Raw genomic sequence first — 18,522 nt, 5'->3', positions numbered from 1 at the left:
TGGTTGCCATTAAAATCCACACGCATAATGAACAAATGGACAAATATTGACTGCTTTCCCAATTATCCTGTTTCAGCTTTTTTAACTGATAGCTCCAGATCTTTGCATTACATATTTTTCTAAATATTATAATAAAAATGTAAAGTTGTGATGAAGTATAATGTTGTCACAGTGAAATCAGTGTAGTTTGCAGCACACACACATATCTTATTTATAGTTTGCAGTGCTTCAGTTTAGACTGAAAATACGCTTGTATGATGCTGATGGGATAATACACACACTTATAAACATGTTTTCTGAGTTTGTTTGGCATTGCTGGTAAGGTTTGAGTTGTCACCAGTGTTTCTGCCTCCGGTTACTACAGCAAATATATGTTTGTCCCCCATTGTCTCAGTTCCTCAAGTTACTGGCCACTTTGTCAACCATAATGCACATTTTCATCACATTTTTGTTTTAATTTATTATATTTTTTTGGGGGGGATTTTGAGTAAGTAATATAACTTCATATTTAGAACATTATTCATATTTATGTCCAACATAATTATTTATGTCCATTATTTTGTATGTATTAATGGTGTGCTGGATCAGTTTAGTTCAGTGTGACTGGGAAACATTGCTGCCTCTGAAACCTTGAAGACCCTCTTTCATCAGATCTGGCTTCAGGTTTTTTTTGTTTGTCTGGTGGTGTACTTCAACAGGCTTTGAGTTCTGGCTACAAAGATATTTCCTTTATGATGTCTATATGCTGTGGGGATCGACTAGGTGAATTTGAGACTGACTGACTGACTTATTGAATATTGTTTATAAGGTCCACACAATATTGTAAAAAAACCCGGACATTGCGATATTCGGTTTTACTGCGAATCTGCGATATATATTGAATGCAATATGAAAACAGTTTCACTAGGTGACTTGTATAGCTCTATTTGAAAATAATCATTCTAGGATGATTATAGGAGAAAATAAAAAACAAAATAAAAGCATAGGCTAGATAAATACAATAGAACAAAGATAAAAATTAAATGAGCAGTAAAATAACTAAAATAACACTGCATAGTTTTCACTGTATAAATTAAATACATTTCATCTTTGTTAAAGCTACAAAAGTGATTTTCTCTTTGTATATTTTGTTTTTATTAACATGAATGACACAGACGGCATCAGTAATATTAGACTACTGTCACTTTAAGAGCTAATGCACAGATCCAATATAATAATACGCATCCATTTTCCAAATTCAGCTCGAGCGTAAAAGCAGAAATGAAGCTGTGGTTTGGAGTTAGAAATAAACTCTTTACACTGTGATAATAGGCCACATCTATTAGCCTAATCAATAGAGTTGGGCGTCTTTAGGATGACTTGCTCATGATTCAAGGCTTCTTTCAGGGAGAGTTTTTATAGTTTTGTACATTGTGAAATCCAACGCTGACGTTCAACCGTTTTACCTCAGAGATCAGTGCCGATTCATGTGATTCTATAACAGTAGCTCATTAAACATGTACAGACGAGTCGCTTAAAGTGGTGGAGTATCATTCATCTTTAAGGAGTAAAGTTAAAGGGATAGTTCACTTTGAAATTAAATGTTGGTATGTTTTATCTTACCTGAAGTGCATCCAAGATGTAGGTGTCTTTGTCTCCGCAGTAGTTTCAATTTTGATATTTTTAGGTCAAACCGTTCTTGTCTGTCAGTCATATAATGCAGGCATATAGGCACTGTCTCTAATAGCATGCAGAGAAAAGTCCAAATTAAACAATTCCCCATCGTAAGTGCACATTGATGGCCTAAGACACGAAACAAGCGGTTTGTGTGATAGACGAACAGTATTTATATAGTTTTTATCTCTTTTACACAACCACGTCCAAGTGATCTGTTTACACCGGATTTCTTCCCCGGAAACTAATCTAACCGCTTTCGATTGGACGTTGCATTTTTAAACGCGTGTGATTGGCTGTACGGCTCAACGTATGCCTCTGATTGACCTGAACAATGAAGCGAGTCGTGTGTCAAGATAGAAGGCTTACAAATTGGGAATAAGTGAAAACTCAACACTCCCGGATGAGTTCGCGCGAGCTTAGGCCATCAATGTGCACTTACGATGGGGAATTTTTTAATTTGGACTTTTCTCTGCATGCTTTTGGAGACAGTGCCTATATACCTGCATTATATGACTGACAGACAAGAACGGTTTGACCTAAAAATATCACAATTGAAACTACTGCGGAGACAAAGACACCTACATCTTGGATGCACTTCAGGTAAGCTAAAACATACCAAAATGTTATTTCAAAGTGAACTATCCCTTTAACGTATTAATACACGTCTCTGGTGTTATTCAGCTCTAGAGACTGTTGGTGGTCTAGTGCTGATTTCTCATCTAGACTTGATGGTCTTCTCTGTATGGAGTTAAAATAGTCTCAAAATTACTTTATTTAAAATATAGGATTCACAAATGTGTAAGCTAAGATTATATATTTGCTGCTAGGACTGATGGATATACACATCCATTTTCTTTCTCAATTGTTATGTTCATGTATGCCTGTGTTTACTGAGACGGGCATTGTGACATAATTTTGCTTGTGTCCATTCAAGCACACATGCACGTGAAAGAGAACGTAATTAGGTGTTTGTGTGCTGATGCACTTTAACCGTTTAACTGACAGGACCTAAAACACGTGCAAATGATAAACTTTCACTTTATGGTGGTTAAACTCTGCAATTAATCCGTGAAACGCGTTTTGATGATGGCTTGCGTTAGATCAACAGTTTAATTGTCATTTGATCATCATAATGTCTGTTTTATTCTGTAACCTCTGGGTCATATTTCAACCTAATGTAAAATCAAGGACATTTTGTTGATGATTTATAGGACCTTTCAATTTTTTGTATTGTTAGCATTTTCTAATTCCCCATTTATATCTGTAATGTGAAAAAAAAGATGAAATGGGCATTTATTTGATCAATTGTTTTGTAAATGTATTTATGCGTTCACTTTTCACATTGTTCGATTCACCCTGGTGCTGTTCTCATCTTCTCTCTTTGCTCAGGGGATGGCAGGGTCTGATCGCTCAAGGCTGTCACTCCAGTATCCTCATCATTGACCCAAATACAGCTCAGACCATTCAGGTCCTGGAGAGACACAAAGCCAATGTGGTCAAGGTGGGTTTTCAATCTTTGTCACTCAGTCACACATTGTTCAGTTGACAGATTTGTGCTTTTCTTGGTTCATTTGCTGAGTATTCACCATCAGAGAAGTTGTTAACCATGGTAACAAGAATCACGACACAAGGCTGTCTACACCTTTGACTGTCTGAAGCAATGCAAGTGACATAATCAAGTTGGTTTCACCACTCTCTCAAAGAAGCAGGGTTCCCATGGTTACAGAACTGGGAATAGGAGGGAATTAGGTGTGGGTGTAATGACCAAAATCTTATTTCACGATATGAGAAATTGTTTTTCACTATAACGATATATATCACCATAGAGTCGTTTTTGTTATTTTATTATATTTTTGTCATTAAAAATAAGAACAGATAAGCAAATTACAGACAACAGGACAAATACAATAGAACAAAGACAGTTTTTCGAGTACAGTAGATTTATTAACATGTCATGTAGTAAGAAACACTGCAGAAACTGAACAATTAAATCTAAAAAATAATACACAGCATAATCGTGACTGTATGAATTAAATATAATACGATTCTTATTAAAGATACAAAGTTGTTCAAGAGTTGCTGCGTCATAATTGCGTCTTTTTAACGGACGGCTCTGCCGCTTTAGTTGCGAACATCTTGTCACAGTTAAAATCCTCCACATTCAATTGAATTCAATTTAATTTCCTACCGTATCGGAGAGAAATGTAGTAGCATGTTGATCTGCCAGTTGTGGGTCTTTCATGCAGAGACTCTTCTCATGTGTTTGCATTGTGATGCATTTAAAAAGTCAATGACCAAGTGCATCTTTATAAAGTTCACAATGCTGCTGCAGATGAAAAATATTGTGAATAACATTGATTTTTTTGTTTTGTTTTGTCAAATTAGATACTGATTACAAATCACTCAGATGTCTCTGCTCCACATTTGCCATGTTTGTAGTTTTTAACGCTTTTGTTTATATTCATGTTTGTAGTTCTAATTGGTTCCTCGTCCAACGGGTTGTGGGTAATATTATCAGTTAGAGTGTGCACGGATCTGCACTTTGGATTCTTACCGGAAATAGTAAACCATCCGGGTGTCATTGGAATACTCATTTCAACATACCACGATTTTGGGACACTTATAATTTAGACTTTTATTTAGAATGGATAGTATGCAAATTGGGACGCAGTATTTGTCTTTTGTTGTTTGAACATTAAAGGGGCTATATGGAACTTTTTCCCCAAAATAAACGTAACAATAGCCTTTTTATTTTACCATTTATGACTCAAACATCTCCTGCTGAGCATACTGACACCTTGTCTGCACCTATAAGCCTGTATCCTATTTTTCCTATTTTCTGTCGGGTCGGATTTTTCCCGCGCTGTCTGCGGATGTGACGTCAAGCGCGTTCATGTTAAACGTTTCAGATCACTCAGAACACTTATCTCAAACAATATATGTATTTGACTGTTCTTACCTCTGTAAACATAATGTTGTCCTCCTTGCAGCAGATGACTTGTGAAGTGTGCACGTACGAGCGCGTGCTGCGAGAGCGAGCAGAAAGGAAGAGCAGTTCTGTTTTTTGGCCACAGGTGTCAGTCACGAGTTTAAATTTCAGAAAAACGCATATAGCCTCTTTAATGACACAGATGGCAGCAGGTTTATTAGTCCCCGATATACTCACTGCAAAGTTCTTTTTCATTCTGGGCTCAGGCATAAAAATAAATATATTTTCAGCGAAATATACTTTTAGATGAATGCAAATATGTGTTTCACGCTTTCCCGCTCAATAACAAAATAAACACAACAAAAATAATTTTTGATAAATTTTTTTTATTGAAATATACAAAGGATACAATAATTTTAATATAGTTGCAAGCAGCGATACAGGCCCAAACCCCTGAAGTGTCTGGAAGCGCAATGCAGAGCCAGAAGAACAAAAACAGAACAAAAACACACTTATTTCTAATCCAAGAGTTAGAATGATTAGTACAATGCTTACCAGGATAATAAAGGAATTGAAATGACACAACATTACACACAATTTTATAAAATGTTATACTATTTCTGGGTCCGATGCCTGTTTTGTGAGTTAAGCCCGGCAGGTGCGCACGGACTGGGTTCAGTAATGAAAGGCTTTCAATGACCAAAAAATAATTCAGACTGACAAAATAATTAAAATGACATTCTTCTTCTTTTAAATAATAATAATACAAATAATAATAATAACAACAGCATTCTTCTTCTAAATAACAATAAGCGTCATTAACAATCAAAATCATAATACTAATAAGAAGAATATTACAAATTGTCATGCAATTATTCACATCATCATCACTATTGTACACCCCATTACATGTGACGTCATGCGAAATTCAACACTAATAGTTTCAAAACACGTGCTGTAAAATAATGCATTGTGATAGGTAATTTGCTCAACCAACCAGCGATTTAAACTGGATTTCCACCGGAGAAGTTTCTCCTCTTTGCCGTCTTCCGTGTGTCCATGGCGTAAAATGAGGGCGTGGGGGAGGCGGAGACGTGAATATATAGGGGCGTGTTAATCTAATGACGATCGTTTTCAGCCGCGGCATTTATCAAGGGGCAGGTATTGCGTACACCTGAATTTCAAAGGTACGCACAGCTTCATAAATCAGACGGTGAGAGGAGTGTAAGCATAATCTTACGCCAACATATACGCCCGTTTCGACCCAAGATTGATAAATGAAGCAACTTTTAAACCACTTCTGGCCACATACCTCTGGCGGTCTGGCATGTGCCACACAGGATTCAAACCCACGACTTCGGGACACGGGGTATTACAGACTGGGACACCAAAAGTAGCAGTCAAAGGACATGGTTTGGAGAAAATATTAAGAATGTTAGAAAAGGTTTCAAAAGAAGAAGACCGAAAATCTCTTGACAAGAAAAAACAAACAAAAAACATGCGAGTGTGATTGACAGGAGCCAGGGAACCCATATTGCAAGTGACATCTCTACCCGGAAATAACTTTCTTAGTTTGACATTTGAGAAATGAGTTCTGTGGAAAACCTTAAATTGATTCAGACTTATTCTGGCAAAGGATGACGAAGAATTAACTCTGCCACCATCATTCAAAGCTACATCCAAGTTCGATCTCCCATCGATGTAGAGGTAGATAGCCAAACAGAAGGAAGAATTAAGATGTGGAAAGGAAGGACATAGAGAATTAACTAAATTATGCACTTGGTAAATTAGACCTTGGGATATTACATTTTTCTTCAAGGTCAGAAAAAGATGCAAAAACTCCAGCAATCAATAGATCAGAAAAACATGAAGGTCCTTTTTCCATAAAAAAAAAAGCTGTGCGGGCACAAACACATTGATATTGCAAACAGGACCATAGAGAGAAGAATGTTATTTAAATTGCCTCCAAATCCTAAGAGAAGAGCAGTCAACTGAATGTGTAGTGTAATTTGAGGTACGGCTAGATAGGATTGTGCTTATTCCCTTCACCCATCAATATGAGGAGAACTGTGAATTTTGCTAATATTTGCCGCACAGCAATAAACCAAAAAATTAACCTGGCATGTCTGCCCTGCCATAAAGCATCTGATCATTGCAATATGTTTGCACGAGCTCTGCAATTCAGCACTCCAGTCACTTATAAAAATAGCTAGATTTCAAATTGGAAGCAAGCAGCTTCACAGTATTAAACACGAAAACCAGTGTCAGTGCCGCTTTCTATTAGAATTACAACTTCATTCTCTCCAGCGTGTTCATGTTTTTACTCACGTCTGACCTCGACGGACTGAACAGAAGAAATGAGCCGGAGATTTCCACGACAAAGAAGGCGGAGCCTCATACCACACCCACCGATTACATGATTGCCACGGACCAATATTAGTTCGAAGGTGTTTGCCAGTCAGATTCAGATTTTGGCCTGGTTTAGTTCAAAAGGATGTCAGACCAGTTTGCTCTTCAGTTTTGCTTTAAGTATATCAGGGCCTTTACAAATGGCCTTCATACACTGAAGACTGCTTGAAGTCACTTTAGGATCTAATGCACAGATCTAATATGCAGACACGCATCCGATTTTCTCCCTTTCACTTAGTCACCATGACATTGACAATTCTTATTTTTGTGGAATATTGCAGTATTTATTATAAATTATTTATAATCTGTGCACATCATTATTTTTTGAATTCATGAGACTTTATCTTGAATCAAAATAACTCGTGCAGCTTCTCTTCTCTTCTCTGATGATGAGGGCGGGGCAACCTGTCACTCACATGAGATCCACCAATAGCAATCCACAATTTTTTTAAATTGTTTTCTCGCTTGAGAAGCAATTTCACTCGGATATATAGGGACGAAATAGTCACAATAGGGAAAAAACAATATTACAACTTCTGTTTCATGGTGACTTTCAAGACATAACCCACTGTGTTCTCGTGAATACTCCACACGATGGCCATTTTGACATAATTGTGTGACCGTTCAAGCGCAATATGTCTTGAAAGAGAACTGAATTCTCGGGATCGAATGGCACAGCTGACTCTATTGTACACAAAAAGCACTCAACAAATGAATAGTCATAATTCAACATAAACACATACTGAAATAATTCTGGTCATTGCAGACACAGAGGGTGGTTACTTTACTGCATGTTTAGCAGTGTTGTGTTGCTGCGCTGACTGAGGTTATTGAAGCTGGTCTGTGTGACTGCTTGACTCGTGAGTTATAGCCTTCAAAGAAGCCTGCATGTGCCAGCAGCGGGGAGCCCTGCTCTCTGACTCTGTTTTCCATCCCTGCTCGTGCTCTCATAGTTTATACCATGTGACCACCACCATAGCTGCACAAATGCAGGCCTATATCCACTTTATTTTGCAACGTGGAAGTAAAATATTTTCTATGAATGTGCAAAACTTCTGATTCATTAGGCGCTATAGGAAAATAACTAGAAGAATAGCTAAGTGCAGTAAACGTTAAACTATTTGTGGTACAAATCAGTGCGTTTATGATTACTACAATACATTAAGATAATATAAGAATTAGTAGATATTTTGTAAAGCTAAAAATAACTGGAAGTCACATTCAAGTTACAAATGTCTGCACCCACTCTTACATTAAAAATGAAAAGCATAATAATATAAAAAGCATAATGTTTATGTGAAGCAACATTGATATACTACATTTACTCTGTATTGGTCACACTTGCGTTTACTCTGTATTGGTCACACAAAACTTCATCCAGTCCCTAGGGATTTCATTGTTGTGTTTAGGGCTGTCATGATTCATCGATTCATTTCAAGTACTCCATTAAAAAAAATCCTTGATTGCAATTTACCCGACAAAATACCAGAAGTGCCGTATTCAAAGGATGAGAATCCATGAACTGCATTATTTATTAGACCATTTAAAATCATAGCATAGTGCTATTGTGTGATTCAATTAAATAAGTGTATGCAGGGCCTAAAAATAACTTTTTGTTACACCTGACCTGCAAATGTCCGGTGACTTAAGAAAATGACTGGCCATAAATTCAAAAACAGGCAGTTATGACACCACAATTGTAGATACCAGTGAAAATTCACAATTTTCTATTCCAATTTCGATACCACAGTTAAAGGTTGTATCAGCGATTTCAGGCCCAAAAATAAATGATCACATTCATCTAATTTTTCCTAACGATCCGCTAGCTGCCCGCCCCATAAGCAAGCAGCCTAGGCTCTGAGATCTGCACACAAAAACAATTGCCTTTACCAACCTCTCAAAACCAAAATAAATAGTGTTCAACCAATCACCGACAGGGGCTGGGTGTTGTGAGGGCTGAGTGCACGAGCGCAAAACCTAACAACACCCAGCCCCAGTCGGTGATTGGTTGAACACTATTTATTTTGGTTTTGAGTTTTTGTGAAACCGATTGTTTTTGTGTGCAGATCTCAGAGCCTAGGCTGCCTACAGAGACGCGTTTTTTTGACGGCTTGCTTATGGGGCGGGCAGCTAGCGGATCGTTAGGAAAGATTAGATGAATGTGATCATTTATTTTTGCGCCTGAAATCGCTGATACAACCTTTAAAACTACTTGTCTAACTAACATACATTTAAAATATTATTGACAAGTATGCAGTCAGTAATAAAATAACAACAAATAATCAAACTACAAGCAATAGCACAAATAAATCTAACAGAAAAAAGATATAAATGAAATAAGCAGTGCTTTTCAGGTGGGTCTGACAGTAATCATCTGTCAGTAGTCTTCACTGTATAAATTAAACATAAAAAATCCTTAATTAAAGTTTCAAAAGTTACTCAGTCAAGAGCAGTCTTTTGTTGTTTGATTAACATTAAAGGGATAGTTCGCCCAAAAATGTATATATTGTCATAATTTACTCACCCTCAAGTCAAACCTGTATGAATTTCTTTCTTCTGCTGAACACACACACAAAAAAAAGGTATTTAGAAGAATATGTATAACAGTTGATGGGCCCCACTGACTTCCATAGTATGGGAAAAAGTGGAAGTCACTGTTAGCATTAGCAAGTAGCATTTGTAATGAAAAATAGCCGTCTACATATTTAGAAATAGCTACAACATGCCACATCTGTAACAAAAGTCTATGGGCCTAGTGAAACATCTGTTCCCTTAAAAGATCTTTTAGAAATTCTACAAGTTAGTCAAAATGTACCATGAAAGCTGTTACTAGAATAAAACGTGATAACTAAGAGTGGTCATGAGTAGTTTAAAAAGCTTTCTAATTTATGTTAGTGCAGTATGATGTTTTCTCCTCTTCGCGCCAGTCTTTATGATTTATGTGGCTGTTATAGATCATATTTGACTTTCGACGTACCATTTAAAAGTAGTAAATCTTATCACACTTTTGGAGTGTATATGGAGATTTGTGTATCAGTCATATTGACTTCAGTCATATTGCGCAGATGATTGGTCCTAGTTCAGTATGGTTAGTTCAGTAATGTTTTCATTAACCATGGGATACAAATTTGGGGGGTTGTACTTGCTAGTTTTGGTTATTGGGAACGTTACCTTCCCCTCATAAACTAGCCTACTCCCCTGCATACATTGAAACTGAATGGCTTCTGGTCTCTTGCTTGTCGGATAGTAGAAAGGTGGTTTAGGTTCTTTTGACTGGACCACCAAATGCTTAGCAACATGTATACAACCACTTAGCAACCACATCAGAATGTACAAGTGGAAAAACGTAGTTTTGCTGTCCTGTTTGTACTGCGTTAGGTGAAGTGGTCGAGAGAAAACTACCACCACAGCCTCAGCTCACCCTACTCTCTGCGCCTGGCGTCTGCGGATGCGGCAGGGAAGATCATTGTGTGGGATGTGGTCAGTGGTATGGCTCACTGTGAGATCCAGGAACACACCAAACCTATTCAGGGTAAGAACCCTTTTTACCAAGCTCATCTTAAAATAAACCATCTCTGTGCTGGTTAACAAAGAAATGGAGAAAAACATGATTTTCATTAAGTGCTCATTACTGTTATATTTACTCTTACTCTTATATTTTCACATTTACAAGTAATATGTTAAAGGTGATGCAGCAAAAACTACCTTAATGTGTTAATACATAACAGTTAAAATTATGTATATATGTATATATATTTTTTGCATTACTGTGATGAGAATTGGGACCAAATTTGTCAGTTGGTGAAAGTTGTAAGAAATCTTTGTTTGTTTTTTTGACCCTGACATGCCCTTGAAAAGCTTTGTGAGACTCACTCCAATACATCTCTGAAACTTCTAGAAAACAAATGATTGAATGAATGCAAATCCTCTCCTCACTTGTGATCCTTGCTTCAGATATGGACTGGCTGTGGGCTCAGGATGCCTCACGCGATCTTCTTCTGGCTGTCCACCCACCCAACTATATTGTTCTGTGGAACGGAGACACTGGCACCAAGCTGTGGAAGAAGAGCTATGCTGAGAACATACTGTCTTTCTCCTTTGACCCCTTTGAGCCCTCCAATCTGGCATGTGTGTATTCAATCTCATTTATAATTGTAATTTGTGATGCACAGATGCGTAGATCGTTATTAGTGATGTTCGAATTGCTTACTAATTCTTTGAATTTGTCCTTTGAACTGATTCACACAGCTTGGACACTTTGTTGGAATGAAAAAAAAATCAAACATAAACAATTAATGACTTGAGGGTGAATTAAATTTACTCACAAATCTGTCCGTCTTCACTAATTAATCCAATTGTTATTTTTCACTCAATACAAAGTTGTACATAGGAATTTAAAAATCATTAGTCTAACTGTACTTTACTGAACCTTTGAACATTGCTAAAATATTGGTTGCAGAATCTGTGTTCTGTACCAAATGGTTTTGTACATCCTCAATAGAAGTCATTATTAAGGCCCGTTCATACCAAGGACGAACTGTAAAGATATAGGTATAAATATAGTTCTCAATATTAAAGCTACACTGTGTAATTTTTTAAGTTGATTCTTAGCAAAAAAAATAATAATTTTGTTCTTTCAAAATGATATGTGCTCATTAATGTATAATTACTTCTACCAACTAATCAGGTATTCTCGTAAGCATAAATCTGCCATTTATAATACATACGGGTGAGCTGCTCGAATGGCGGCAGCCATGTTGCGCCTCCATCTTGAAAATACATTAGCCTACGAGGGACATACCTGGAAATTCAAGCTTCACCTTTCGTGTTTTTACACTCAGTGGCAGCGTGACGAATGTGAGGGGAGATTACTCGCGACTGCCGGCAGATTTGAAATAATACGGCCACCGTAGGAGTTAAAACGCCCTCGGAGTGGGAGGGGCCAGTAGAGTAATTCCTACACAGTGCAGCTTTAAAGAATAGAAGAGTTCACACCTCAGCTATAACAATAAGGCCACAGAGAAACCATCTTGTTGGAATAACTTTCAGAACAATTTTATCCGGTTGATGAATGATAAAAACATTGAGAGCCAATCAGAATCCATCCTGCTGTAACGAGCTCGAGCATTTAAAGCGGCAGATTCGCTTAGAATAAACAGAACGATATCATCCGCTGGTGTGGACGCTATTATAGTTGTCTTTATAGTTATCATTCTTGGTTTGAATTGGCTTTTAGTGCATACTGTATGGCTTTTTATAGTTTATTGAAGTAACTGTCCATTCGCTCAACTGTTTCTCTAATGTCTGCCATTTATTCCTTCCTGTCTGTCATAGTGCTGACCAGTGAGGGTATAGTGTTCATCACAGATTTCTCTCACTCTAAACCACCGGGCAGTGGAGGCAAGAAGGTTTATATCGCCAGTCCTCATTCCAGCCCGGCCCATAGCAAACCTGCCGCGGCTCAACCCACCGGTGCCAAAAAAGCCCTCAATAAGGTCAAAGTGCTCATCACCAATGAGAAACCCACGTGAGTCTTGCACACCCCAGAAACACCACAGCACTGAGCAGCACACACTGAATGTTTGAAGAAGGAAAGCGAGTGTTGTTGAGTATTTCCAGGTCTGTCTTGTGTATGTGTTTGACATTAGACGACTGTTTGACCTTGAATTATCTTTGTTTGTAAGCTGGGTGAGAATGAGGCTGGAAATAGCTCAGGACCCTTGCCTACATCTAGTATTTAACAGTATTTTTTAAAGAGCAGCGTATATTTACACTAAGTGAAAATTGCAGTATTGTAAAAGCAGTGTAAATAGTTATGCTATTTATACTTAGTGCAAATAGTGGCAGCAACTATTTGCACCGCAGTGATTTGTAGTATATTATAAAACAGTATGCAAAACAATATGCATTTATTGCATAAGTATTTTTGCATAAGTAATTTATTTATATATAAATGAACGCTGCCTTATTGGGACATTACTTGCAGTGGTTCTCAAACTTTTCAGCTTAAGGCCCCCTTTGTGAAGGGTGCATAATTGATGACACTAAACAGCCTTAAACTTTAAACAGTTTTAATTAAAGTATTAGTACACTAAATTATACAATGCTGGAGAACATCAATTCTGTTGGTTGGTAGCCTTATTTCTCTGATGTTTGATTACACAATTTATGATAAAATTCTATATTTCATAAAATGGAACATATTGCCATGAAAATGTTTTGACGGTTAGAAATGGTATTGTGTTGAAACTGATACTTTCAGAAATTTTTGTTTTGGAAAAGTGCAACAAAATGACGATGACTGTGGCAATTATTATTTTTATTATTTTTTACCATTGACGGTTGGCACTGATTGTAAAAGGTCAGAAGAGTTATGTTATCTTCCACTCAAGATATGAATAGCTATTTGATGCTGTGCTGCCCGAAGAAAACTAATTATCTGCGCCTGTGAAATGCGTTATACAAATAAGCTTAACGTGCCTAACCCTAACCGTGTCCAACCAGCACAAACTGTGTAAACATTTTATTTGTGGTGAGATAAAGATTGGAACTAATGGGATAGTGTTTTTCTCCTTTGCCATTATAAAGGATGCGAATACAGGGATTAAAAGTGAACAAAAGAAAGTAACATTTATAATCCTCTCCTAAGGGGGACGCGAGTGTGGGTTTGGGAAAAGAAACAAGAGATTCCATGTCCAGAAGAACAGGCTAATTCATGGAATAGGTTATTGTTAAATTTGTGGAGAATCACATAACAGAATACTAAACCAACAAATGGCTTAATTATATTTTAAAGCCAACCCCTAACCCTACCTGTAGGAAAGCAGAACCTGATGACACAATTAGTGTGACAACAACAAACCAAAACTTGCTCCTCACACAGGGCCTTCAAGAGAAGCCAATAGAGATTGATTTGTTTGCTAGCCACCATTTTTATCCCGCATGTAAACGCAGCTCACCGAACATGATGTAAAACTCCAGTCGAGTTGGTTGCGTGCATCTGTTTTTAACGATTCTTGACTGTCGTACAGTCTGACATTAAAGGGACGGTTCGGAGTAATTTCAACTTAGGGTCCTTGCACCATGACCTCGAGCCAAACACCCCCCGGGAGCTTTTTTTCCCCTTGCTGGAACATTATTATAGTTTAGTTCGAGCTTATTTAGAGATATCAGCCGAATGGTTTAGTGCAGGCGCTAATGGATCCGAGTGTATCTCGTAAATTACCCCACTAATAATGTACATAATGGTACCAAACTTCTACGGTAGTACAAATAGGTTCTGTAGTCATAAAACAAGGCATTGAAAAGTTTGTAAGTTCATCAGGACTTTATTTATATAACACTTGCCTGATGGCTTATGCTACCGCTAACCTGGACGTCGAGGTCACTTCCGTGATTTGGGAAAAGTCCGATACAATTTTGGATCCATCAGCGCCTGCACAAAGCCATTTGGCTGATATCTCTAAATAAGCTCGAACTATAATAATGTTCCAGCAAGGGGAAAACAAGCTTCTGGGGGGTGTTTGGCTCGAGGTCATGGTGCAAAGGACCCTAAGTTGAAATTACTTCGAACCATCCCTTTAAAGACGACAGAGATCCCACAGTGTGACATGGCTTACAGCTGGGATCATGTTCAGTTTCTATTCAGCTTTTATTTATATATATTTTTTTGAATTGATGAATTAATACTGTATTTATTTTACAATGGAAACACAGTGCAGTTAAGTTAGGAGTAGAAGCAATAAACAAATAAATGAATGTACAATTTGTAGGTGGCCAAAAGGAGTAGATAATGGATATTAATATATATGTGCATTGTGCATTTTGGCATTATTTTGCATTTGCATTTGTCTGTGCTTTTATAGAGAAACAATTAAAAACAATATAAAGCTTGAGACTCCTGTTTCTGAAGGTAAGAATCGCATCCTGTATGAATGATCCTAGTCTTTTCTGTGATTTCTGCATCTCGATTACCTTTAATGTAATATTCCATCTCTTATGGAACACTTTTATTTTCATGCTCCGTCATGTTTTCCTGCTAGACTCGGGATGATGAGGACAGGACACATTCACTTTCAGTGATGGGGGGTGGTCATGGCTCTCTCTCTCAATCTCAGTCCTTTGACATTCAGTCAGTCAAACTGTATGTGTCTGATTCCTCCTGATTCATCTTTCTGATCTTCCTCCATCTATGTGCCCATTGTTTCGCTCTGTGATGTCAGTGGGAGTTTTTCATGTGGTTTTATTTTCCATCGATCGTGTCTCTCACTGCCTGATTGAATGATAGCAGGTCTTAGTGGAGCACCTCGTCTCACTCTTCTTCTGTTCACTGCTTTCTTATTAGCAGTCGGGTTTCCCCAACCCACGTCCCATTGCCTCCTGCAGTCTGATTGATTCAGCTTATTCCCAGAATTGATTTCCTTCCTCCAAACCAAAAGAAAGCCCCCTCAGATCTCATTAGTTCACCATTAGTCCTGCAATTTAGATGGAATAGATAGTGAGAGCAACAGACACAACTGTAGAGTGAATTTTAAAGGGCTCATATCATAATGTTTTTTTTTTCATTAATTCATTTTTCACTAATAATAGCATTCATGTTTTGCAACAAAAATAGTCATAATTTAGTTTTTCATGACCATTTTCCTCCCTCTTTATTGAACGTACATAATCCTCTTGTTATGCATAATGTAGTGTTGTGTTTCCCCCACTCACCAGTACAATGTGTTGTGGTCGGTTACTGGCCCAAATCAAAACATTCTAGTCTCTTTATATGGCTCGGCTCCCTCCTGTAAGTCTATCAGAACATTTTGCCCATTTTATCACTAGGAAAATTAATTATATAAAGTAATTTTAGAAAAGTTATAGCACACTTCTCTTCAACAAGCTGTATCCTTTGAGATTAGGTTTGTTAAAATCCCTAATTCTCAATTTGACCAACAGTATGCTTGTCTTACACAAGTTAAAGGGACACTGTGTAGTTTAAGTATTTTATTAACTAAAATCAATGTCTTTATTCATAAATATGTCCTCAATGGTGTACAATTACCTCTTCCAATGATCCGACTTGTCCTTGTACGCAAATCATTTCTTATCTTTATTTACATGGGACGGGTAATTCCACGGAGGCCTCCATGTCGTTCCTCCATCTTGAAAAACTATAATAGCAGAGAGGGACAAAAAGCACTAGGCTACCTCAACGCGTTTCCACAACGCGTGTTCGTCCAGAGCCAGCGTCACGTGACTGACACGGCTGAAGCGGACGAGGAGAAGGCCTGATGCGTGTCACTGCCCTGGTAAATTTGAAAGGCTGGACTGCACGGTACTTCATAATTCAAGATCATACTTATGCCGAGCCACAGGAGAAATGCCAAAATTGGATGTAAAAGGAAACGTGACCGGCGAATTCAAAAACCGCGGGTAAATAACGGGATAGCACCTGGATACCCAGGTGGAAAGAGCTAATGAAGGAGAAAGACTTTGAAAGGGGCTGAAGTTTCTTGCTTTCTTATCGACGGGTAAGTCAATGTTACGATCTAAATTACAAGATTTTTTTCATTGCTTGGTTTTGTAATTCATTATATAGGCAGCATAACAGTAGAACATGTAACGTATAGTTAAATTCGACGAAGGGCTATTGTTGTCAGAGCTTCTTGGCACATAACGGCTACCGTAGTTGCAACACGCATTTGAAAAAGCGAAGCGCTAGAGAGCACTATTCGTTTGAATGCAAAATAACATTTCACCGCTAGATGGGAGTAATTCCTAAACACTGTCCCTTTAAATAAGAACCAGTAAGGAATTGAATAATGAATGGTTGAAGCCAATTGCCTTGTGCGTAGCGCTCTGACATTCGAATCCTCATGGTATTTTCCCATCACACTCTCCCAGTGCATTTCCTATCTGCTCTTTATACTGTCCTCTATAGAGATGTTTCTGCAGAAAAGGCATTTGCAGTATTTGACCTTTAAGTAGCGCTTTAACCATAGGCTTTTAGTAGTCTTCTAGGACCTACTGTGCCTTGCAAACGTATTCATACCTCTTTTTTGTTATGTTGCAGCCTTATGCTAAACTGCTTTAAATTTCTTTATTCACACATCAATCTACACTCCATACACCATAATGACAAAGCAAAAAACAGATTTGTGATATTGAAAATCAGGGCCGCAAGACATTTTGGGTATGATGCTACACTCAAAAAAATTACTCTTTGAATGAACATAAAAAAATCATGGAAAGGATTTCCACATGATTAACTTGCTTTATTTCAGCATTATGCAATTCTGTTATTCCAATTGAATGTACTTACGTTGGGTCAACTTAATTTATTAAGGTTGATTCAACTTAGTTACTGTGGTTTGGCACAGCTTAATTTAATAGTGTCAGCCCAACTAATTTTAAGGTTTTCTGACATGATTCAAGAGTTTTTTATTTTCAATCATCCATTAATATTTCATTTATTTTAGTGACACATAATTAAATCGATAGACTATATAGCTAGCTATTTGCTAGCAGTAGCACATGTTAGCAAATGCTAAGATTTACATGCTCCTCCAACCAAAGCAGTTAAACGTTACTGAATCAGTCCACAGCCAAACAAAATGCTCCACTCTTCTCCACAATGGTAACCCACTGTAATTTAAATGGTTCTAATAATTCCAATGTATTTGAACATTAAACACAATTACACACTATCAAGTCTTCCCCTTTTCTAATTTTCTCAAAAAACATAAAATAACACTTAATTTGAACATTTATTCTCTCTTAATTTAACCATATGCAAAGCATGCTGGGAACTAACAAGCACCGCCCAGTTTCAGTTAATGCAACTCAAATTCATGTAATCCAACACAAACGGATTAAGTAAATTTAAATTTTATATTTAAGCAGATTGAACACAATCAAATTAAGTTAGGGCAAAATGGCAGTTGGCGTCGCACTATACCGCCACCCTCTGGATGTAAGATTTTTTTACTTTACATAAATGGTTTGTGTTTAGACAACACGTTAGGATTTTGTACTGTTAAGATGAGACATAATTACGTGGACCTTAATAGAAAAAAACATTTCAAGTCAACAAACACAATTATTATAAGTAAACTAAATATAAATATATTATGTAAAGTGCACAACCTTCCTAGTTCATTTTTTTGAGTGTACAAGCTTTGCATATCTGTTACTTTTGATATGAAACAGTCTCAGCTTTCAATTTTGTAACAATATTCAAACAATAAAGGCTGTTTTGTCACTTTTTAATGTGGTGTGCAAGATTGATATAACACCTCAGTTCAAGCTAAACAGGAGCGCATGTGATAATCTGATAATCTGATAATCTCTTCCGCTTTAAGCACAAAATAAACAAATGAACATCAGAAGGTACGTTGAGAGATATAGTGCAACTATATTGTGTCTTCACTGAGAAGAGGCTTGAGTCTGGCCAGTCTGCCATAAAGCCCAGATCGGTGGAGTGTTGCATTGATGCGTGTCCTTCTGTAAGTTTCTCCCAACTTGATCAATATATGATCAGCGAG

The 18,522-nt window shown here is 37.4% G+C and overlaps 1 protein-coding gene across 2 annotated transcripts in view; it reads left to right on the top strand.

The window, feature by feature from the left end:
* Nucleotides 1–18,522, top strand: part of wdr11 (WD repeat domain 11) — a 108,218-nt gene that overhangs the window by 1,849 nt on the left and 87,847 nt on the right. For both annotated transcript variants that reach the window (XM_079634671.1, XM_079634670.1), the window contains exons 2-5: nt 3,046–3,157; nt 10,373–10,526; nt 10,949–11,122; nt 12,329–12,521. In XM_079634671.1, the coding sequence (XP_079490797.1) occupies nt 3,046–3,157; nt 10,373–10,526; nt 10,949–11,122; nt 12,329–12,521 (633 nt within the window). The remainder of the gene's footprint in view (nt 1–3,045; nt 3,158–10,372; nt 10,527–10,948; nt 11,123–12,328; nt 12,522–18,522) is intronic.

Source organism: Phoxinus phoxinus, assembly GCF_949152265.1.
Source record: "Phoxinus phoxinus genome assembly, chromosome: 14".
Classification (NCBI taxonomy): domain Eukaryota; kingdom Metazoa; phylum Chordata; class Actinopteri; order Cypriniformes; family Leuciscidae; genus Phoxinus; species Phoxinus phoxinus.
The sequence above is the reverse complement of the archived record's forward strand: the minus strand, read 5'-3'. Positions and strand labels throughout refer to the sequence as shown.